Raw genomic sequence first — 24,288 nt, 5'->3', positions numbered from 1 at the left:
GCCTCCCGTCAAACGGAGGTGGACCTAACGGTCCCGTTACATTAATGTTTTTTTTTGTTGTATTGTTTTCTTGACTTTTTTTTCCTGATTGTTATTAGTTCGTTGTAGGTGTTAGTACATTTAAGGATTTAAGTATATTAGATGTTTATGCGGGTATTCTTGATGAACTTGTAGATGATATAAGCCATGGTGTATGAAGATGAAAGGATCAGTGGCTGGACCGCACAATCTAAAACAAAATTATCAATAGTATTAAGCCGGTTAATTAATTTATCTCGCTCTTTCTTATCTACTAGCATGCAGTTTCACAACAAGTGTTCAGTGGTTTGCAAAAGCTCCCCACATTCGAATGCCTCTTCTACTAATATATTCATTCTAAATATGTGCGCCCTTTCGTGAGTATGACCACTCTTAAGCCTATTTATAATTGTGATTTGTTCCCTACCTAAACCCAGGCCTTGGAACCAGGGTTTAACGCTGAATTTTTCAGTGAGCTCAAAGTAGCTCTTACCTTTGTTGTAACTTCTCATACCTTCGATGGTGTCTTTACTGAGATTCTGCTTGAAGTTCTCGTTCAAGTGCTTTGCCTCAACGTTAGCTATCACATTTGTTGCATTAACTTCTTCTGTTGATTTGGCCAGTCTATCCGTCAGTTCGTTTTCCTCAATCCCCTTGTGAGCTGGGCTCCAAACCAGCACTATCTGTATTCCCATATCTTTAACTTTGTACGGATCTTCTCTGATTCCCATGATATCAGTTTCAGAGTTTTCTTTGGGCTCCTCTTGCCCCATAAGACTTGTTAGTGTTGACTGGGAGTCTGAACAGATTATCACGTTTTTTATATTATCCTGGACAATTTTATTAATTGCCATTTTTATGGTCTGAACCTCTGCTACACTGATTGAATCATGCGGGTCCATGCTGCTGCTGCTTGACCAGTTAATAGTTAGACATATTGCCACCGCTGAGACTCTGTTTAGTGTTTTGGAGCCGTCTGTATAGAACTCTTCAAATCCTAGGTATTTCTGTTCCAGTAACTGGTTCTATTCTGAGTTCGGGTTTTGATGTTTGGCTGCTGACTTTCTTGCATCCAGGTCTACATTGTTCTCATTGAATCTGGAGTTGTACTCTACCCGTGCAATAGGTGGTACATCGTGTCTTGCAATTTTTTCCCGTAGCTCCTGTTCTGACGGCGTCTACTTTATTGTTGGCTTTCACTCTCTTCTCATCAAGGTCCGTCAGATCCAGTCCTTCCGTCGTGTCGTGTCTCGTTCCGTCTATCGTTTATAATTACTTACTCCCCGCATGACTTCGGACGTCTTCGGAATTCGGCCACTCCTACTTATCTGTAAGTGGGACTGTCGAATAAGCACTTTCAATTATCAGTTCTGGACGACTAGTTACACTCTACTCCGGATAATCCTGGGGTGGCATTGCAACATTATCGGCAGTGCGCATAATAGATTTTATTTTAAATTAAATTTTACGCGGTGAATCAAATTTACCCCGTTATACTAGCAGTGTAAATTAAACTGGTGTCATATATAAAGTCTATAGTAGAGAACTCTTCTATAGGAAAGACGCGTCTCACTGCCTGCAGCATAACGTTTTCTAGAATTTTCACGTTGTCTTGTGGAAATTAATTAATGTAACAGGACCTAAGTCCGCCTCCGCCAACCGGGGCACCCCTTTCTACGCCCTTTGAGCATACACGCGCTGCAAGATAATCCCCAGACGACACTTTTAGTCGGAAAATACAATCAAGCAACGTTTAAGGTGGACCTCACCGACAGTCACTATGAGTCCTAACGCTTTCGGGCAAAATACTACTACCACCTCAGGAAATAAAGAGACTCTGACCACAGTGGGCTAGGAAAGTAGCCCTTTGTGGTACCAATATCCTAGCGCTGGTTAACATAGTTGCTTAGGATAAGTGGTGGAATGCAGCTTCTCCCCATACTCTATGTAAAAGGCCTTATCCACTTGTTCTCTTTTGGGTTCCCAACAAGCTATTATCCGCTTGTTCATTTCTTGATAGATTTTCTACTTTGCGAGTTGTGAGACACTCTAATTATTCAAATTAATTTAAAGTTTAGAGCTGCTCGGGGTTTAGTCTTGTGGTTTGAATTTTATCACTGCTTGAATTAGCTCCATAACCCAACTCCACACTGTAAAATATCACCGGGATAAGTCCAAGCGGTGTAGGTGTAAAAATTAGTGGTATTAAATATCAACACCGAAAATTGTGTGAAAATGACGCTGCCACCGGTGTAAATTTTCTGTGCAGGTGTTAAAAAAAATTATCCGGTGTTAAAATAACACCGCTGCCGGTGTAGATATTCTTTACCAGTGTTAAAATATTTTATTTTGTAGATATTTTTACTTACTCGATCACTATACTTGTTAATGAATGATATTTTTTTATCAACTATCATAAAGAACTTACACTTTTTGTGTTTTATAATCTTTAAACTTAAAACTCCAAACGGACGCATTTTACTCCGCTTTTACACCGGTATTTTTAACACCGGTGAATTACTCCTCCTACACCGATGTAATTTCATTTTTACAACGGGTGGAGTTAAAATGAGTCCATCTTTAACACCGCTCTTTTTACAGTGCATCCATACATCCCCAAAACCTAAATAAGATATGGTTGGATCGCTAGCTTGAAACAACGTATTCGAGATTAAGTCGTTGACCTTTACATCGCCAAACTCGTTTCCTAGTATCCATAGATGATTGAAAGTTCTTAGTCATCTCACCTTAGCCACTTTACGGATATATATCAATTATGATTATTTGAATGAATGAAATTCAAATAATCAAAATAAACAATTCGTTCCTAAATGAGAATGTATTCTTTAGTCATCTCAGTTATCTTATAATCTAAATAAATTAACTCCTGTGTCCAAGTTGAAACCTTAGTTTAAAAATACTAAGATTCTCGCTTTCACTTTATAAGATATTTCAAGAGTAACTATTAATAATTATCGCGTCGATAGTGTGAATGATTAGTTAGAAGCTAACGATTGAATAAAAGGTACAAGTCTTTATAAATCATAATTACTCAATCTTCAACTCGTCACTACTTAGTTATTTTAGTATTATTTTTTCAATAATGGTTTTTCAACAACAACATACCATACTGAAATTTTACGAAAGTTATAACAAGAAATTCTATTCAATAACTGAATATATAAATTAAATGTGCCTGAAATAAGAATTATCACCATTAAAGTAGTTTTTTATTTCACACTGAATTTCTCATGAAACAATAATATTGTTGAGCTTATTCTTATAAAATTTATTTTACAGGTTATCAGCAGATGAAGATGACGAACTTTCGGGAGTTCAACCAAATGCTGTACCTTCTGAAGTTAGAGAATGGCTGACATCCACTTTTACAAGACAATTAGCAACTGTTAAACGTAAAAAAGATGATAAACCGAAATTTCGGTCAGTAGCTCAAGCAATTCGAGCTGGTATTTTTGTTGAAAGAATTTCTCGGAAGGTGAATAGTTATACTCTCATGCAGTTTCCTCCAGAAGTTTTGAAAGTTTTTAAGGTAAATGAAAACTTAACGCAATGCAAATTCATCTTGACGAATGCGAATTTTTTTGCTTCACACACGTTTAAAAAAGTCCCAGCACAGAAAAGTGTTTAGCAAGGCCACCGTATATCTATATTATTTCTATATGCTTTTGAATCTAACTCATATTTTATTTTGATAGATTGCTCTTTAATATCTTTTTTATCTAAGAGATAATATGTTAATCAGTTGTCTCATGCTCTAAGTTACATTAAATATCAGTTTTCACAATATAATGCAGTGCCTAATTTGATTATTTTAGATAATTAATGAGAGCCTACACATTTGTTGAAAATTTAGGGTACCTTAACTTATTTCTTTAATTTAACTCAGTTAAACTCAGTGCAAAAGAAGATCCTATGCTTGCCCCGCATAGCTGAATTCTAGAGAGAAGTATATTATAACCTTAACTTATCAATAAATTTCTGATGATTTAAATTTGTAAATGATTAATTAATAAATTAAATTACATCCAGATGTTGTTCCAGAATTAAATCACTTTACAAATTTAATTACTTTAAACCCCATTGCGTATCGACAATGTAGTTTGTACGAATACATGTTCGAGTTCTTTAAGCTTAATAGTACTCTTAAATACGTTGGAATGTTGAAGCCCTTCGAGCTCAAAAAGAGTGATATTTCTTCCTATTCACCTCCGAAAATTTGAGAAATTTCAAATAATCAATAATAATTGCTTTATCAAGAAGCCAATAATAATTGTTCGTTCTGAGAAGCTCATCATGATTAATTCTTGCACCGACAAACTAGTTTTCACCGCGTCAAACGCTTTCGAGAAGTCAAACAGTAGGAGCCCCACCAGCCTTTTTTTATTAGAGTTGAACCTGATGTCGTTCTTAACTTAAACAAAGTTATTTGTGTACTATGCTCCATCCTGAAGCCACACTCAAGAGGATCCAAGTAAAGTACTAAAGTACTAACGGGTAAAGCTATTTTATTTATAGGCACGATGATTGCACGCTTTCAGGCCGCGGGAAAAATACAATTGTTGATAGATTTATTGAGACCCTCAGTTATATGCGTATTGACAATAGGCATAGTATACACGATGATTTTCCTGGGGACATTATCAACATCAGTAGCATCAGAGATGAAGGTCAATAAAGCGCGCATAACCATCTCAGTAGTTGATGCACCGAGTATTAATCCGGACGATTACCTGGCTTGACAACAGGACTTGAGGCAAAGTCAACATCATTGACGATTTAGAGAACGACACAAAAGCCAGATGTAGTTCACTAGCACTGACAGCAAGTCTCTTGAGTACATGACGTTAGAACAAGTCAAGGCTGCGAAACTCTTTCCACACTGCTAAACCGCTAAAACCACAGAGTCTACAGCAGTAGTATTAATTTATTGTAGCCTGAAAACAAGTGTGATGAGCACTCTTAGCTGCGTAGTAGGTCAGTAGGTTATATCTTTTTTTCATTACGCTGGGAGTGGTGATACGAGACACGCAGGTGATATTCCAAGTGACGCAGGTCACTGCAGATCTAAGTGCTGCAACTTTCGACGTTGAGATAATATCTTAAACAGTTTCAGAGTAACGTAGATTAGAAAGTGCCCAGCACCACTAGGCTAATCAGTAATGGTGACCATCCTGTCCACCATGCAAAGATCAAGCAGCGTTTCAGCATTTTGAGAAGTTACGTGCACCATGATCAACTAGCTTAAGATTTTTGCTGTTTATAAAAATTCTGATATTTCGCGTTAGCGCTAGGTTTCGGTTTATCAGGATTAAAATCACCTTATACTAGTTTGTGACTAAAGCTATCCATGACAGCCAGATGGTCGACGCTAAGTTTACTGGAGTAGTAAATAGCGAAAGCGATGGGCGATGTATAATAACTACAACAAAGATAGTTAGTGAGCCTTTGGTATTTAACTAGCATGTCGAAAATTCTGTTGATCGAGGTGGTTTGAACTAAACAATTTGAGACTTGAAGATGACAGTTAAATGTCAAAATCTCCAATAGTATAAAGCAATGCCATCTCTCTGAATATCGCGACTATATCTTTTGATATGATAGCTCTCGAGTTGAACTACTAAATCAGGAATGCTAAGACTCAGCCAGGTTTCTGTGATTGCGATAACGTATTGCAGAGGGTTGGAGTCCAAGAACTGTCTTCAGACATCCATGTGCACTTGCAATAAATTAATATTGAGACAACAATCACGCAGGTCATAGTGTGACTCATTTTTAATAACCAGAATATTGAACATCAATTACAATATCTTCGTTGCTGGAATTACATAATTATGCAAGGACTGTCCTAGATGTAAATTGTGATTGAGAAGCAAGAAGTGCCTTGATCCTAGAGATATACTTTTAAGATGGTATAAAGTACACAAGTGATGTGTCTTCCTTTTTAGCAAAGACGGAAACATGTTTAGTCTGCATGAACTTTTACCCAGATGGTTTGAGATTTTTTTTAGCCTCGTTGAGTAGTTCGTAAAAGTTACCAAGTAGTAATTCAATTACATAGGCCGTAAGGTTTACACTAATCTAGATATCACCAAGACTAGACATGACGGTAAGTATCGTTGGCTTCTGACCCAAACCTTTTATAAGAGGTGGATCTAAGTCCACATCCTAGGTCGCTTGAGTGCGCTTTGACGAGGTAGATGATTTCGAAGATGAATCAAAGTTTGTTGGAGAAAGAGGTGCTGAAAACTCAACCAGTACAGATTTAGTAGGTTCCATTATCAGATGTCGTTATTTCAAGATCACATAATAAGAATAGGGTGGCGCTAGTGCTTTAGGGCCCTGTTGGAGCAGTAAGATGTTGACTGCTAAATTTAAATAAATGCATGTTGCGTTAGTAAGCAGTGCAGTAGCTACGAGGGCGCACAGTGTAGCTAAGGAATGGGGCTGCGTGTATTGTACAAGAAGGAAGGCTTAATAAGGATAAGTCCAGCACTGACTTTGCTTGGATCTAGCTGAAACCTAGTTTTTAGTGCACTTTCTCATTATGAAACTTGACTCAGCTACACGATAGCAATGGGAAATTAAAATGGGATTTCCCACTAAGTATCCCGCACCCGAAGAGCTCCATGAGTTCCTCACTGCACGTGTTCGTGCTCATAAGAGACTGGAAGCAGCCTTTTTATCAAAATCGTCCACCACTAATCAAGCTCAACAACAATACCGTTGCGACAACTCTCATGCTCACTTTGCAACTATATACGGATCGGTACTAACTACTCAACCACCAACTACAAAACTTACTCTAACCGACTGACTTAAGCAGTACTCTTCCGTCTGTCTGATTCGAGTCCATTTATTAGAACCATCTAAATAATCTATAGCTAGTAGATCCACACTTGATGAAGCGTAGTGCTATTGACATTATACTCACCGCAGACTCATATGGATAAATCATCCTACCTCAACTCATTAACGGCTTCTCAAACATGCCTATCACTCGAAAAACAATTTTTAAGTGGATAATTTTGCCTCCTGTACGTGAAACAGGAATGCAGTCTGCTATTACTCATTATCTATCAATTGTTCAGTCTACTCAACAATTACAAGATCTTTTGTCGAGGTTTCAATTAGATAGAGGTTCCTATAGTTAAAACCAATATACTCACTCAAAAAAAAAGGCGTGTGAAGAACATTTAAAATCCATTTATTCTAGAGATTCATTCGGACAATACATAGTTCGTCTGCCACTCAAGTCATCCTCAACTGGGAAATTCTAATTTATCTTCATACCGATACCTACTGCATCAATGCAGGCACCTGAATAAAGATGTGTGCTACAACCAACTCTATTATGACTTTTTAAATGAATATCTAAAACTTGAGCTCAGGGAGCTTGCAATCAACTCATGTAACTAAACTACGTCATATTGTTTGACCCATCATTACAACTTACGAGAACAAATCACTAGAACGAAACTTACTGTAATCGCCAATGTCTTAAAATCAACTACGGCAGGCGTCTCACTGAACGACATTCTTCACACGGGTCCAAAGCCAGCTGAATATAATCAACGTCTTGCTCGGTGTTCGTCAAGAACAGTTTATCTTTACCTTTTATCTTTAACCTCAAGGCGATTACTTATGGGGAGAGACCCGTACTTATCAGTACCAATTTAATATAGTGGAAACCTAAAACATGCAAACCTTCTCAAAAAAACAATTTATAGATAAATTGAGAAAAATATAGATAGCCTGAACTGGGAATCGAACCCAGACCATGTCGGTATCGCGCCGAGTGCTCTACCAGTTGAGCTATCCGGTACTATTCTATATTCCGTTCAACTTGAACTATAACTTATTGAGCCACACCGTCCATCGTACGGTATAACCACTCTTTCAGCTTACTAAAGGTGAAGAATACCGATTCCATTAGGCAATCAAACCTATCACTCATGGAAGATACGTTGATGATATTTTTGGTGATGCAGATGACCCCAAAACTCTACAACTCATTGGTTATCCACTCATTGGTCTCTGCAAAAAGGGGCGACTTCCCATTCGCAAAATGGACAAGTTATTATCCAGGCTTGCACCAGATCAATCATGCGGAAGTTATTAAGACTCATCATTGTGATGATCCAGATGGTAGTACCAAAATCTTGAAACTCCACTGGCCAGCACAATCAAACTCATTTCTTTTTGTCAGCAAGTCACCGAGATCTTTTTGTCAGCAAGCTTATCAAGAGAATCATTCTATCAGAAATAGCTCAAATCTTCAATTCACTTAGGTTTCTATCGCCTCTCATAGTTCATCTAAAAGTATTAATGCAGGAGCTTTGGCTAGAGAAACTTGGCTGGGACACTCCATTGTCACGTAATATCCGGAAAAAATGGATTGACTTCATAAAAGAACTCACACATATCCTCAAATGATCCATTCCAAGAAGGATCAATCAATTCACAAGCTCATCAATCTAAATCCATGGATTCTCAGACTCATTACACATTGCAATGGTGACAGCTGTGCATATCAAGGTCCACTCAAAATCATCTGGTATAAGAATTACGCTTCCTTGTGCCAAAACTCAAGTAGTGCTGCTCAAACGTCTCACCATCCCGACACTTGAACTCAGTGCGTCACTCTTTTCGGCAAAATTTATCTGCCGTTGTCAGAAAACTCTCAATTTAACTCAAGTACAAACGCACTTATAAACTAACTCAGCAGCACCACTCACGTCGATCAGCGCGCACCCATCACGTTAGAAGGACTTTGTCAGAAATCGAGTATAAATAATTCATGATCTTACTCCAACCGGCATGTGAAAATTCATATGGACTGGCCGACCATGGCTACTCAAAACCTTATCGTCCTGGCCAAAACAGAACTTCAGACTTGATGCATCAGTTTAATCAGAATAAAAACCTAGTTTTGCTCTTGTTACAACAACATTGCCACTATCCACTAACTGGCCATTACTAAAGAAGCATAGCTAACTCACTCATATGCTTAGAGTTACATTAATTTGCTTCAGACTACATGCGTTGATTAAAAATAAGCGACACTCATCACTTAGCAATCCAGATAACTCTGCTGCCACTAAGAACTTACCTATCAATCCAAGCACCCAGCAATTTTACCACGACATCCGCCACTCACTAAACTCATTATTTCTGATGCTCATAAGCGTACGTAACATAGTGGTACTCAACACAATAGCTTATGGTCGAGAAAGTTTCTGGATCATTGAAGGAAGACAGCCATTATGAACTCAAATACGCAACTGTATCACGTGTGCACGACATCGTGGTGAACGGGCTCAATAACTTATAGGCCGGCTACTATCAACTCAACTCACTCTATTAAAAGCATTCATTCACACTTGAGTCCCCTCAATTTCCACCACCTGGTGACCAGTCGTATTAGATAGCAACGCTCTAGGAGTAAACAGTACGGCAAATTATAGATCGTCAATTAATTAGATGACAATGAATAGGGCAATTGATAATGACGATTTTACCCCGCTACGGATTCTTTTAGTTTTATTGAAATTTTTCTTCTAATCTTAAATTTTGTCAGCTACTTGGTATTTTCTAAGATTTTGTTATTTTTATAGAGTATTTATTTTATCTTTTGTAAAAAATGTTGAATGTGTACTTGGTGTGACTTTTCACAGAGAACTATTTTTCGTAATATATATTCTATCTAATGTCGTAAGTTGTTGAAGGCGTTAGTAGCACTAACTTTTACAAGAAAAAATGTTTATTTTTTTCATCAATTAGATTTTCTTCATTAGAAGTGTTGATGGCAAATGACAATATTAATTTGATTTTTTCGGCGAACTATAATATTGTTTTTTCCGCTTCTATAAATTTGCGTATTTTAAAAGTGAAACTAATACCACTGTTGTCACTCATTCTGACCGTAAAGGCTTTCTAGGGGAAAAATTTAGACAGTAAAAAGATAACTTATATTTTTAAAATATTCAAATACTAATTAATAGCACTTTTTCGAAATAATGTTGCAAATACTATGTTTTTACTACGGAATTATTTAAATAAAGTCATGAAATATTTTGATATCAAAATATCACAAGTGTGATTTTTACAGAATATAGACGATTGGTCATTCGACGCATTTTCTCTGGATGATGTGGCTCAAGGCTCACCTTTAAAGTTTATTGGATATTTTTTACTTAATCGCTACGGTTTAATTCGGAAATTCAAAATTCCACCGCAAGTGTTAGAGAACTTTCTGACCAAAATTGAAGAAGGGTACTGCCATCATAAAAATCCCTATCATAACAATCTTCACGCCACAGATGTCACACAAACTATGCATCATATTCTTTGTAAAATTGGACTCATGGTATGAAATAAATTCCAAGCACTATACATTTAACTTTTTCACAAAAAATATATTGATAATTTCACTTAATGAACAATTTCTTTACGTAGAGTTGGCTAACAGAACTCGAAATATTTGCCGCTTTAATCGCTGCAATCATCCATGACTATGAACATACTGGAACTACGAATAATTTTCACGTAATGGCTGGTAGTGATACAGCACTTTTGTATAATGATCGAGCCGTACTGGAGAATCATCATGTGTCAGCGACATTTCGGTATGCTATTTATGTGTTTAGCATTCGATAAGTCATTTTGTTTTTTATTCTGTTCATTACCAACTTACACATTTGTCAGCATGATTGGAGAAATAATTTTTCTTTTATAATTTCTTACAAACTGTAGTGTATTATCAGATTTAGAATAAACGATATTTGTTTGCGACCATTAATGTTTCAATTTTGTTAGATCAAATTCAGCAAAAGCAAATGCGAAGTGAATCGTCTTTGTTGTACTTCTAGGCTTTAAAATGTCATGATGTAACCGAATTTATATAATATTTTATAGAATATACTGCTATCAGAAGTAAATATAGAATAATCTTTGAGCAGCATCATAAAACTGAGATGGAGTCTGAAATTCGAGTTTTAGAACCCTTTTAAAATGCGGTCTCCATCAATCATAGATCACTGACTTTAGTTAGCAACATATGCACACGAATTGATTGATCTTTTTGAGAATAATACTTTTTATGTTAACAAACTATATAAAGATTGAGAAAATATTATCTTTAATTAATTTATGCATTGAATATATAGTGTATTAATATGATTAGTTAAATTTTATCTGACAGTGAGATTGGAAAGAAGATTTTGAAAGTCAGATACTCATTAAATCGGTAAAAATAAATCAACACGGATTTACGCTTATTTTATCAGTTGTAACGTGCACTATACAATGTAACCAATTTTCTTAATTAGAGATCTATTTTAGTAATTAGCTATTGAACAGAAGTTTTAGTTATTTTCAAAGCATTAAACTCCCCTAAAACCCTTGCTAATTTTTGGGCACAGTAAAAAAATCATGAATCGGTCAAAAAGTCGTCAATTCTCAGATAAATTATGCTACTAAGAAAAGGCCGTATATTTACGATTCAATCGTAGTTATTATACAATACATAACTTGTTTGTTTGTATAGATTTCGCGCGACACAATGGTGATTGATCGAGTATGAAAATGATTTCTGATAGACACCATTTTATAGTTCTATTTTTGTTATCATGATATATTTCGTTCGAGAAAAAATCATCTCATCGCGATGAGTTCACTGTAATTTTTTGTCACTAAGTTGTGGTTTATACGGTAATTTACGGAATGTTGACGCAGCACACTGCTTGAAAATATTAAGTAATCTTAAACGATATAATATTTATTAGTTAAAATAACAAACCTCTATAGTTACCTTGTGTCAAACTGACATCTACCAAGAATATACAAGGAGACATTGAGCCATGAAAATATAAGAACTTACCTTGATCAGAAACTTAATCACCCGTGTAAATACCCGTTGATATATTAGTCGGGAGCAAAGGACAAGATGTCTTAAGAACGAGGCTCGCTAACTTACGGCTTACGTAAAGCATATGCACTGGTTACTATAAAATATGTATAACGGAATCGAGAACTAGTCTTAACTTCCGTTTACATATGCATTGATTTGACACACAAATAAACACCTGATGTAACCAAGGTTAACATTACTTAAGAATACTGATAATTTACAAATATACGACCAGAAGCAGCAACTCAATAACATCGATTTTCCATTGTTTGAAGCAGTTATAAATTCTATACAAAACGTCTGTATCCTGCAATGCAAGAACCAAGAGTGAATTATCTTCCAAAATGTTAATTCTGGTTACTGAAAGCAGAGTATACCAACGGCGTAGCTCCGAGGAAAGTTGCAGGGCTCTTTGTCACTGTGATCCGCTTCCCTCACAGAAATTACGACACATAGGCTAAACTAACAGATCTCTGCTTCATCTCGATTTCTAATATTTCTTCTGTAGTGTCTCATCGTCTTTCTCAGTTCCATCCAGTGTTGCCAACTCTTATAAATTCAGGTCACTAGACTTAATATCAAAAGTCGCCAGAAAGTCGCTGAAACTGATTCTATTAGGAGTGGACTCAGGATTTTGTTCTGGGAGGGGCATAAGAGACTAGTGGCGGTAATTGACCCGGGAAAAAAATTTATTTATAATTAGATATAATCATATACAATTATATAAAATTCTATATAATTTTATATAATTTTGTATAATTTTATACTATTATATCTAATTTTTAAAAAAATTTTATGTTTAATTGTATATAAAATATATAATTATATATAAATATATATAAATCTTTCTAATTTAATCATATAAAAATATGTATCATCATATATTTTTATATATAATTTTATATAATATATATATAATTATATTATTTTACATATAATCATACATATTTCTACAATCGGCCGGAAATTTTTTATATAATTTTATATAATTATATAATATTTTATATAATTGAGGTCTAAGAAATTCTATCTAATGGAAGTTTCTAAGTGTATAATATTAAGATGTGCGGGTAAAATCTTAACATTTTTTGAAATAATTTAGATATGATCAAATAATGTAAGATTATTCGGAAGAACTGATTTAACAATGATTTATAACATTTTATAAAGTCTGTAAAATTGTTTTAATTTACCGCATTCATAAATGTTATAAAGTATAAAAACTTTTTTTCAAATTTCTTAGAAATACATTAACAAAACCAAAAACAGTATGACACCAAAAAAATTTTGAAGTTTTAACAATGAATTAAGTTATAAAAAACTGAAATATAAAATTAAAAAAATTTCAGCTAATTTAAAAAAATATTGAATTCTGATTTTTTTTTAATTTACCAAACGAACTCATTATTGTACCGCTATTAGTGGGTATACCGCTAATTGTTTCTTTACTATATGAACAATAATATTATTTACTACAATGCTGATAACAAAATCAATCATTTATTGATGTCTTCAATTTTCTTAAGTTCATTTGAATTCAAATAAATTCAATTAACTCATGATGTCAAGTGTGAGACACAGCACTGTGGACAACAACTGAGACCTCGAACCAAAAGGACCCGGGTTCGAGTCCATGAGCCCGGCGGGATTTTTTTTTTTTTTTTTCATGACAATTATTGTATATATTACTTTATAAAGTTATATATAATTAAATACAACCATATAAAATTAGACCAAACCAAAACTCATATCTAATTTTATCTAAGCATTTATATAAAATTTTATATAAATTTTTTTTCCCAGGGAATTATAATTTAAATACATATAAAAATACTAATCTTTATTTAAATATATTACCATCAATGTAACAATCACATAAATTGTTTTTCAATGTCAATTTGCCAGAAATACTACAAACGCATGCAATTGCATTTGTAATAGAAAATGAAAAAAAATTCTAATTAGATTAAGAAATACATAAATATAAATATATAGTAAAATAAATAAATCAGTTATTCATCGTCGTCACTTGATAACTCAAATAATTCTCCAGTCTCATGCTTATTAAACACAGCCGCTGTTGAAATAGAGGTTTGGATATCACTCAAAAGTTGATGTTGTAGATTAACGTTTTTTGTTGTAAAAGAATAACTTTTGTTAGTTCCGATAAGTTGCAAGACTTCTGATGGTATTTCAAAAGATGCGCAATCTTTACTTTGTTTTTGTAACTGATCTCTTTACAGGATCAACGCATTAATAGTTTTTAGCGACAATCTATTGAGTTGTTTTGTTTTTATGATATTCATAAAACTGAATACTCTTTCGACTTCAGCATTTGAGTGTGGTAATGATAATATAGTAATTGCCAGTTATGAAATCAGAAAGAATGGATTCTCTCTAGCAGCATTTCTAAACTGCGAAACCTCACTCCAAACTCGAATAGTATTAATAGCATTTTCCCACTTAATGAAGTTAATATTATGCCATTCTTGCAGCATACCGTCTATGAAATCTCTACTAAATCCCAGTTCTTTGGCTACATCAGCTATTGCATTATTTTTATTTACTTTTAATGTTTCTTCAACATTTAACTTTGACATTTTTTTTAGGATAGTGACGTTACTTGGCAGTCTTTGCTAAATCTCTTTTATGAGTTTCAAACTTAATTCAATACGCCTCTTCTTTGAATAAATTTTATTTTCTTGAGATAAACTTGACTCAGACAATATTTGTTCAAACGTATCTCCAAGGTGTGGATTTGCATACATACATTCGTTTGGAACTGGTGCTGTCAACAAATTAACAGTTGGAAAAACGATGTTTTTTTTTTCGAGTGACTGGATGAGAAAGGCTAGAGTGTCTAGTAATTTTTTATGTTTCTAGGTATGGTATTTACTAAGGCATGTGAAACCGTAAATTGTAGAGAATGACATACGCAGCGAATTAACATGGAATTTCTTACACCATGCTCTCTCTTGAGTAGTTCAGCAATACCATTATTGACTTCCACCATCACAGAAGCATTATCTGTACCAATCCCTACAACATATTAGCGATCGAGATGTTAAGATTTTTCAAGAAATTAACAAGAACAACAGCCAGATTTTTTGCATCTACAGTTTCTACTAAAGCAAGCTTGGAAAATGCTGATACCCTAATAACCATTTTAGCTTGAAATTGACGGTAATTTAATCTTGAAATTTCATGAAATTTGCTGCCCAAATTCACCGACATTTCAACAGCAAAAGTTGAAAATAAAAATTTCGGTTAATTTTTCATTAATTTGAAGGTAACTTTTTCACAAAAAAAAAAAAAATCTGTCTATCGGGTGACCCTGCGGACCAACCCCAAAACTTCCCGTTGTTTTCGAGCTCCTTGAGCTTGAAAACATTGTTGTTAATGCATTGTTACGTCCAACTAGTAGCTTGTACTGTGATGTTGGACAATTTATTATAATTATTATTTTCGGCCCTAGTCTTTCGACCAATAGACCGGGATCACACTGAGTAATCTTATCTGGAAGGTTGGTTTTTGAATGAAAGATGTTGAATATACGAATTTAACTACTATATATTATACAATTGGAAATTTTGATGATGTGAATACAATAAACTTGATTTACAATAAAATGGTTACGATTAAATTGATTTTAAATACTAGAGAGGACTACAGAATTTTGAATACAATACGTTCTTCATAATATTTCCGTGTGTTGGAAATGGTTCTATATTTTAACATACATAAAGATTACAGTACCTGAAGTTGTGGAGATTGGAGTATTTTTCTAGTTTACACTGAGTTTACTGTACTGTACTAATCGCGGTTACAATTTGTTTGACGTAAACTTGATATTTCTAATTTATTTATTCACTAACTGAAACAATATTTACTAAACGCTAGCGATATAATTAATAAAATAAAGTGTGAAAACACTTGCAAATAAAATAACTAGTACGGAACTAGTGTAGAAGTGTGAGAACACTTGTATTTAAATTTTCTCATCCTTACTGACCCAGGACTGAGAACTGAGACTGAAACTCTGACTGAGAAAACTGCTACCCAAAAAAAAAAACTCAAAAACTACTCTCTTTTATTTTGCGGCCCTTTTTATGTGTCTTCTTTGTTCTATTTTGTCTATTGTTTGGGGAAAAACTGTATCCAATCGTTCCCTTGAGTCCTTTCCCTTTCCCTAGGATTTTCCGCAAGGGAGGTGGTAAAAGCATACCCTGATGCGGGCCTATGTGTGTGCGCATCCACACATACGCCCACATACACAATATTCTATAATATTGTAACTTATTTATAATAATAGAATTTACATCTATTTCATAAATTTTTCTGATGACTATTTACTTTTATTTATTAATCTAAATTTTTATTTATATTGTTTTAATTATTTACTTATATATAATTTTTTTTTCCTTTCATAATTTTATTTCTTTAAATTTTATTAATTTATTTATTTATGTAAAAAATTTTTTATTTATTCTTATAATTTTTATTTATTCGAGTTTTACGTTTACGTGGACACAAAAAATTTTATCTACAAAAATGCACTTAAAAATTTAAGGGCTTATAATATAATATAATATAATATAATATGAGATTATATTATTTGGCTATTTTATTTATTTAACAATGAGTCATTGTTAAACTTTCAATTTCTCTTTTTAAAATATTTTAAGTACACTTTTGCTGATAAAATATTTTTGTTAATTTTTATGGAAAGCGTTTCCAAATGTTCTTTGGGCCTTCATTCTATTGTGACCCAAGGGGTCATTAAAAAAATGCATTCGATTGTTTGCTCTAGCATTTCTACGTGCGTCAGAGCAAACAAATTTACTAATTCTAAACATTTTTACTACTACATTATTTCTTATCACTCTAGGGTTATTAAAAAAAATAAAATCTGGTCGCCACGTATTTTTTTTCAATGGATAAATTTAAGTAAAATAAAATAAAAAAAAAAAAACAGAAATAATAATGTCTAGTTTTTGAGTTGGACGTAACAGCATTGTTAAGCTCGAAGAGCTCGAAAATACTTTGCATGCAACTGTTTTCGAAAAAAATCGTTTTTCAGCATTTCTTTCTCTTACGATATCTCACGAACAAATTAACCGATATTGATGGTTGAGGTGGCATTCGACGTATTTTATTGAGTTTCAGAGCTGATCATATTTTGGAATTGCTTGGTTGTGTTGTTTTAGAGGTATTCGCAAATAACTGATTTTCACCATTTCTTTCTCCTGCGATATCTCTTAAACAAATGAGCTGATTTTGATGGTTGAGGTGGCAATCGACGTGTTTCAATAAATTCTCAAGCTGATTAGATTTTGGAATTTTTAGTTGAGCTGTTTCAAAGATATTCTAAAAAAAAACGTTTTTTACCATTTCTTTCTCTCGCGATAACTCTCAAACGAATTATCTGATTGAGATGGCTAAGGCGGCAATAGACGCGTTTTATTAAGTTCTAGAACTGTTGAGATTTTTGAGTCGATCGTATAAGTCGCTATGAGAAATCAATAAATAACTAAAGAAAGAAAAAATTTTTTTTTTCGTAATTTGCCAATATTTTCGAGTCTACACTGAGAAAAAAAAATACTTTTATTGAGAATATTTACTTGATATAAGAACATATATTCTTGATAATTTTCAAGAATATATAATTTTGTCTCAAGAACTCGTAGAATTGAAAGAAATAATTTTTATTTAATTCAAGTAAAACTATTCTTTTGTTTACTCATAATATAATATCAAATTCATATATTAACAAAATTAAATTTGATGCTCTTTTCTCAAGGAATTGATAATTAATAATAATAAAATAAATATTTTGAACGGATTTCTTGAACCAAGAAATTATTTTTTGGAAAATAGTACTTTTTTTTCTCAGTGTACTTAATCAAATAATCTGAAATTTTCAGAAAAATTAAGGGCCAACAAGCTCTTTCAATTGTTGCCTTAACCATCCAAATCGGTTCATTAGTTAAAAAGTGACAAAGAGTTTACGTACAAACATACACACACGTGCATACCGACACTCAGAATTCATTCTAAAAATAGTCAGAATGGCTTCCTAGGACCTCAAACCGTCGACATCTGATGAAATTTCGATTTTCGCAAATCGGGGTGAAAACAATTACTTCCCAAATTTTTTGAAAATCGACGATTTTCTTAGCGGGAAATTAAAAAGGCTGTAATGTTCATTCTTACGATTTGAGAGGGTAGGCAAATTTATTCATAAAATGGTCTACAATTTTACAGTTATAATAATTTCAATTACTTACAATAAATGTTCTCGCAGAATACAATCGTTATGGTCCAAATAACAATGGATGGCCACGTGGAAAGCGTTGGTTATCGCACTGAATTTAGTTTTATTAAAAATGCGCTGATACTATAGATGTAACAGCGGTAACGTGATGATAAACTAATTAACTTAAACGTATTTTATACTAAAATAATAAGATATAATAAACAATAGAATCACAAGCTAAGTTGCCAGTAAAATATAAAGTATAATAATAAAATTGAATCGTAATAGATTGCGATAATGCAAGTAAAATTGCCAGCTAACAATAATTAGTTTAGAATAATTAAGTAACTCTGAACGCTAATAGATCCAAGATCGAAGTGTCTGACCGATAATTGAGGGCCTGGGACTTGCCTATGAACTCTGTCCCCACTCCACCCTTACGGTCATGCGTCAACGTGAAAATTAGTCATGTGACCACGGCACTATGACTTGAGTAGTTTCAGACGGCAAGAAAACAGGGAAAAATGGGAACCACAAGGCTGAGGACGACGAAGACAATTCACATTGTCTCAATCCCCCCTACCAAGCCAAGGTTACCCTTTTGACCTCTCGTCTAGGTTGTCTGAAAGTATTGCAAGTAGATCGCCAGATATGCAAGTAGATTGCCAGTGATAATTATACAATAATTATAAACAAAAAAAAAATATGTACATTAAATTATTTACAGCGGTGCGAATAAATCACCTAAAATTGCAAGTTAATTGCCAGTAAAAAAAAGATTTGCAATTGAAAAATTCTTGCCATATCGCAAGTTTCAAAAATTTTGCGAGTTAATCACCAGTAGTGCAAGTAGATTGCCAGTAAAAAAAAAAATAATTTTGAGAACAATCGCAAGCCGTTAGGAGTATTGTGAATTCAATTCCAAGTCCAGCCACTCTAATTTCGAGTCCACCTCGATCCTGGGACCTCGATCTGGATCCGGAAATCTTTACAACTCACGAACTAAAAAAAAAATAAAATATACAATAGAAATAAAAATATAATTTTAAATATTTGTTTTCCACAGCCTCTGGGCTGTAAAGAAAGTATGGTAATTTTTTTTTTCTGCTACCAACTGCTACAGGACTCGAAGCTGTAATTGAAAATTATGACAATTGGCAACAATAATAAAATGAATCAATGATATGAATGTGAGATTATGTGTATGTTTTTACTTAGATTTACAATCTAAATCGGTAAAGTAAGGTAATTTATTCCAGTTTCTTGGTAGCGTGCAAGTGACTACGATGGAAGCGCTCAATGTCCTCCGGAGTGTACTTCGTTGATATCCAATCTTTGTACCCCGGGTATCTGCGATTACAAAAGTTGCAGTGTGGGTCAAATAATTGGCTTGGAATACCACAGCCTTGACAACGTCCCCGAATGTAGTCCTTATAATTTTTGTCGTGTGGACGGAAGCACGTTGCCGTCGTCACTTGGTCCTGATAGCATACGTGGCACATGTCAGGTCGCCATGGTAATTGATATTCGGAAATTTTGTGGTCTCGTTGCTGACAATTTTGACACGCATTGGAGATAAACAACGACAGAGCTCGGGTCGTTACCGTCTGTGTCCATGATTCCCTCAATTCTGTATAACATATCCGAGGCTTAACGGTGATACAGATCTTCTCGACAGACTTGCAGAAGGTGGCGTAGTCCATAAAATGGAGACCGTTATGGACGACGACCTGTTGAGATATCTCCGTAGCAGCTGCTGTAGAGGTTGATGTTGGCACAGAAGTTATACCAGACAGAAATTGCTTATATGCTTCTTTAGGTTGCAGCGGGACATCATATTTTGGAACTAGAGTTGTCTGTGAATACGGTAACGAATTGGCGAACGTTACCATCTGGATCTTTGTTTTAATGTCTTTGGGAATAGCTCCCGAAGCTCGGAGTGCTCTCACTTCCTGCTCAGTCAACTCTTGACGGGCCATTCGTCTCGCAAGCAGTGATGATGGTGGAAATCTGGCATTTTCCGGCGGTGGACGTTGGTATGCACCATCGCGGATCTTGAGTCCTGGATTCGGACCGCAAGCGGAAGCTTGTTGAGCCAGTAATGGCAGCACCGATTTCTTGTTTGGCGTAATACCGATGTCATACTCTACTTTGACTGGAGTAGAGGTTGTGGCTGAGGTCGTTGTTGTCTGACAGCTTATTTCAGTGACAGTCAGTTGCGTTTGCGAGTTGATCGCCTGGAATTTCTTAGCAAATTCTTCGGGGCTTGGCAATTTAATTTCTGATATCATCTGCTGGCTTCGTTGGACTTGTTCCGATAGCTGTTGGAGTTGAGCCGTGAGGTAAGCAGTAGTACCTGATTCTTTAGCAGTTGATGATGATCTTAAAGAATCAAGTTGTGTTTTCAGCTCCGCGACTTGATCAGTGTTAGTTTGAATGACAATTTGAAGATCTTCTAGCTTCTTGTCGATATGTTCCATCCACTGGATGTCAAATCTTGATACCTCAGATGGTAGTGACGTGACCGCAGGACGGTGACTTATGGCACGGTCAATACGAGCATGTAACTTACTAAATTCATCCTTCATGAATTTAGTGAGAGTCTCAAACATTGCTGATGTGGGTGTTGTTGTTGAACTCGACACGTATAGTGCAGATGATGGACGACCAAAGTCGAGACCAGTCGTCGTTTGCCATGGCGGCAACGCAAATTGGGGTCCGGTTGATGTCGCTGACCCAGTAGACCATGTTGATGATGCTGCGACGGTTGTTGCGATTACAGGTGCCGCCGGTGACGAAGTTGCTGTTGTCTTCTCAATAGCAAGGGGTAATTCAGAGGTGGATGTTGATGCAGTGTTAGATGAGTGTGATAATGATTCAGATGATGGTATGACCGTGTGGATGGATGATACTTCAGTATCAGATACCTCTGCCTCGGATTCATGAGATGAGGCTTCAGTATCTGATCCTGATTTTCCATGTATTTTGACTTTCATGATGAATGATCTGAAATATATTGAAAATAATCAGTTACGTCTTCGAGACCGTCTAGGAATTTTTAAATCATTGTAATAGTATGTGCCAATATCGTTACCGGCATTATCCTGTAATTCAACTACTAAAGGACTTAAAATCTTAGAGACGATTGCGGGTCCCGAATATTTTGGTGCTAATTTAGCACTGTAACCGTCAACTTTTTTGCTTAGTTTTTTATTTAAATAATAAACTTGATCACCGATTTTTAAATCTATGGGAATATCGGAAAGTTTTTGTTCGGGTTGTTTCCGCGTGCGTTCCCGAGCTTTCAACATATTTTGCTCAACAAAATGTCTCAGTTTAACTGCACGGTCCATTCGGGCTTGCCAAACGGTAACGTCAGATACGTCTAGATTTTCAAGAGGATCAGTGTCATTAATTAATCGTGCGTCACGTCCGTGATTTAGATAGAATGGAGAGACGCCTAAAGCAATGTGTACCGAGGTACTATACGCGAATTTTAAATCATCAAGATGTTCGTCCCAATCTTTTTGATTTTTACTTGTGAACGCGACAATCATAGATTTAATTGTACGATTGCAGCGTTCAACGGGATTTGCGCAGGGGTGGCCGATAGGAGTAGGTGTAAATTTGATATTAAATTCACTAATTAAATTAATTATATCTTTGTTTATGAATTCTTTACCGTTATCAGAAATAATTTGGCAAGGAGGGCCCCAGTGATTAAATACGGTCATCAAGTGATGTTTTATGATTTTTCCCGATTGTTGTTTTAGAGGAAAGATTTCAAGGTAGCGCGTATAAAGATCTTCAATAACCAGAGCATATTGATTCCCCATAGTTGAGCGGGTGTATGGGCCAATTGTGTCAATCGAGATAATAGACCAAGGTTGAGTTGGTGGTCTCGTTCCGATATATCCTTGCGGTTTTGTCTGATCACTTTTGGTCATTATACAAGTCTCACAAGCAGAAACGTAAGATGAGACGTCTTTGAACATTTCTGGCCAGTAAAAATGATCTCGTATCCGTTGATAAGTTTTGTCAATCCCAAGATGACCCGATTGAGCTTCACAGTGTGATTTCTCGATAGCTGGACGAATTTCTGATTCAGTTAGAACGACTTTCCAAGGATTTAATTCACCAAGTATTTCCTTGACAGCTAATGGACGGTAAAAATATAACTTGTCATTCTCATATTTCCATCCACGATAATTCTCCGGATATTTTTGGACAACTCGGACTTTCTCATCATACCAAGCAGAATTTTGAGCAATTACACACAGTGGTGATGGATTAGAATCGGAAACAGTTAAATCAGCAGTCTCTGGTTCTTCATATCGACGCGAGAGTGCGTCTGGAGCTTCATTTTGTGTACCCCGGTAATGAACAACTTCTGTGTCATAAGCGGAAATGTCGATTGCCCATCTGGCCAATCTACCTGCAGGATTTTTTAGCGAGTGGAGCCATTTTAATGCGGAATAATCAGTGTAGACTGTGACTGGTAAACCTTCGATGTAGCCGCGTAATTTTCGTAAAGACCACACGACAGCAAGACATTCTTTTTCTGTTGTCGTGTAATGCATTTCTGCTTTATTTAACGGTCGACTCAGACAGATAATTAAATTTTCCTGATCGAGTTCTGGATCATACTGAGTTAAAACAGAACCTAACCCAGTGTTGCTAGCATCGGTATATAGACGATAAGATAAATCTGGACGTGGCAATGACAATGTTGCGGCTTTTAACAGAGCTCCTTTCGTTTCCTCAAAAGCCTTTTCTTCGACATCTGTTCATTCCCATGGAACTCGAGTACTGGTCAATTTATTCAAAGGACCTTGAACTTGTGCGACATTTTTAAGATGTTTATGGTACCAGTTGACTAATCCATTAAATTTTCGTAGTTCCTTACAGTTTGTAGGTCGTTTATAATTTGCAATTGGCTCCAATCGAGCTGGGTCGGGTTTCAAGCCATCTTCATTAATGATGAAGCCTAAAAAATGAACTTTAGAGCATCCGAAATGACTCTTTTCTTTTTTTATTCCAGCCTTACGAAATCCTTCAAAAACAGCTTGAAGAAGAATTTTATGCTCTTGTAAATCATCACTAATTATTATCCAGTCGTCGAGATAGGCGAAAATTTTATTTTCTGCTTCAGTATGTGAAAACTGGGTTTTTAATGAATCAATAATTTTTCGTCGTACTATATCGGAAACTTCTTGGTACGTGCTTGGTGCATTTGTGAGACCAAATGGCATCCAAATCCATTCAAATAACCCTCGTCCATCTACACAAAATGCTGTGTACTGACGGCTATTTGGCTCAACTAAAACATGATGGAAGGCATCACTGACATCAAGTACCAAAATTACTTTAGCACCTTGACGGCTTGACGAAATACGATGCATAATTGGTAACGGATAAGCAGATTTTTTCGTGACTTTAGTTAATGGCCGGTAATCGATGCACATGCGCCAAGTATTGTTCTTCTTGGGTACCATTACTGGCGAACATGCCCAAGCACTATTTGACGGCTGAATATAACCCTTCGCGAGTAATTAATCGACTTTATCGTGCATCGCTTTCATTACTGGTGGACTTCTACGGTATGGTTTAGTGCGTATTGGTGTATCATCTGTCAATTCGATACGATGTTGAACTAAATGCGTTAAACCCAACTGGACTTGTTTATTTTTCTCAAATTCGTTGGCTAGAAATTTTTCCAGATCGACGCGTTCAGCTGACGACAGTACATTTAATGATGCTTGATTTATAAATCCGGACCGAAAGAAAAATGTATGAGTGACGTTACTGGTATTTAATTTCCAAGTATTCTCCTTGGAATTTACTTGGATGTCTGCTAGTTGCCAGAAATCAAGACCAAGAATTTCTGAAGTAGAGAATTCAGATAAAACGCTTAACCAAGTGGTAATAGCATGACCATCGAGTTGAATTTTAAATGGGACTCCACCACGGGTTTGCGTGGACTTGGAGTTGGCCATAGTTACGCCATGAGTGCTAGTGGGGTCAGGTGTGAGGTCTTGCAGTTGATATTCTTTGATTTGTTCATACGCAATCTCAGAAATATAAC

General features: G+C 35.3%; 1 protein-coding gene across 4 annotated transcripts in view; it reads left to right on the top strand.

Moving 5' to 3' along the window:
• The window catches only part of LOC103573709 (dual specificity calcium/calmodulin-dependent 3',5'-cyclic nucleotide phosphodiesterase 1), a 139,295-nt gene that overhangs the window by 81,223 nt on the left and 33,784 nt on the right, over window positions 1-24,288 (top strand). For all 4 annotated transcript variants that reach the window (XM_053737318.1, XM_053737319.1, XM_014440558.1 and 1 more), the window contains 3 exons: window positions 3,319-3,568; window positions 10,148-10,405; window positions 10,495-10,664. In XM_053737318.1, coding sequence (XP_053593293.1) covers window positions 3,319-3,568; window positions 10,148-10,405; window positions 10,495-10,664 — 678 coding nt within the window. The remainder of the gene's footprint in view (window positions 1-3,318; window positions 3,569-10,147; window positions 10,406-10,494; window positions 10,665-24,288) is intronic.

The sequence above is a fragment of the Microplitis demolitor genome, chromosome 3 (genome assembly GCF_026212275.2).
Source record: "Microplitis demolitor isolate Queensland-Clemson2020A chromosome 3, iyMicDemo2.1a, whole genome shotgun sequence".
Lineage (NCBI taxonomy): Eukaryota > Metazoa > Arthropoda > Insecta > Hymenoptera > Braconidae > Microplitis > Microplitis demolitor.
This window is presented reverse-complemented; position numbering and strand designations above follow the sequence as displayed.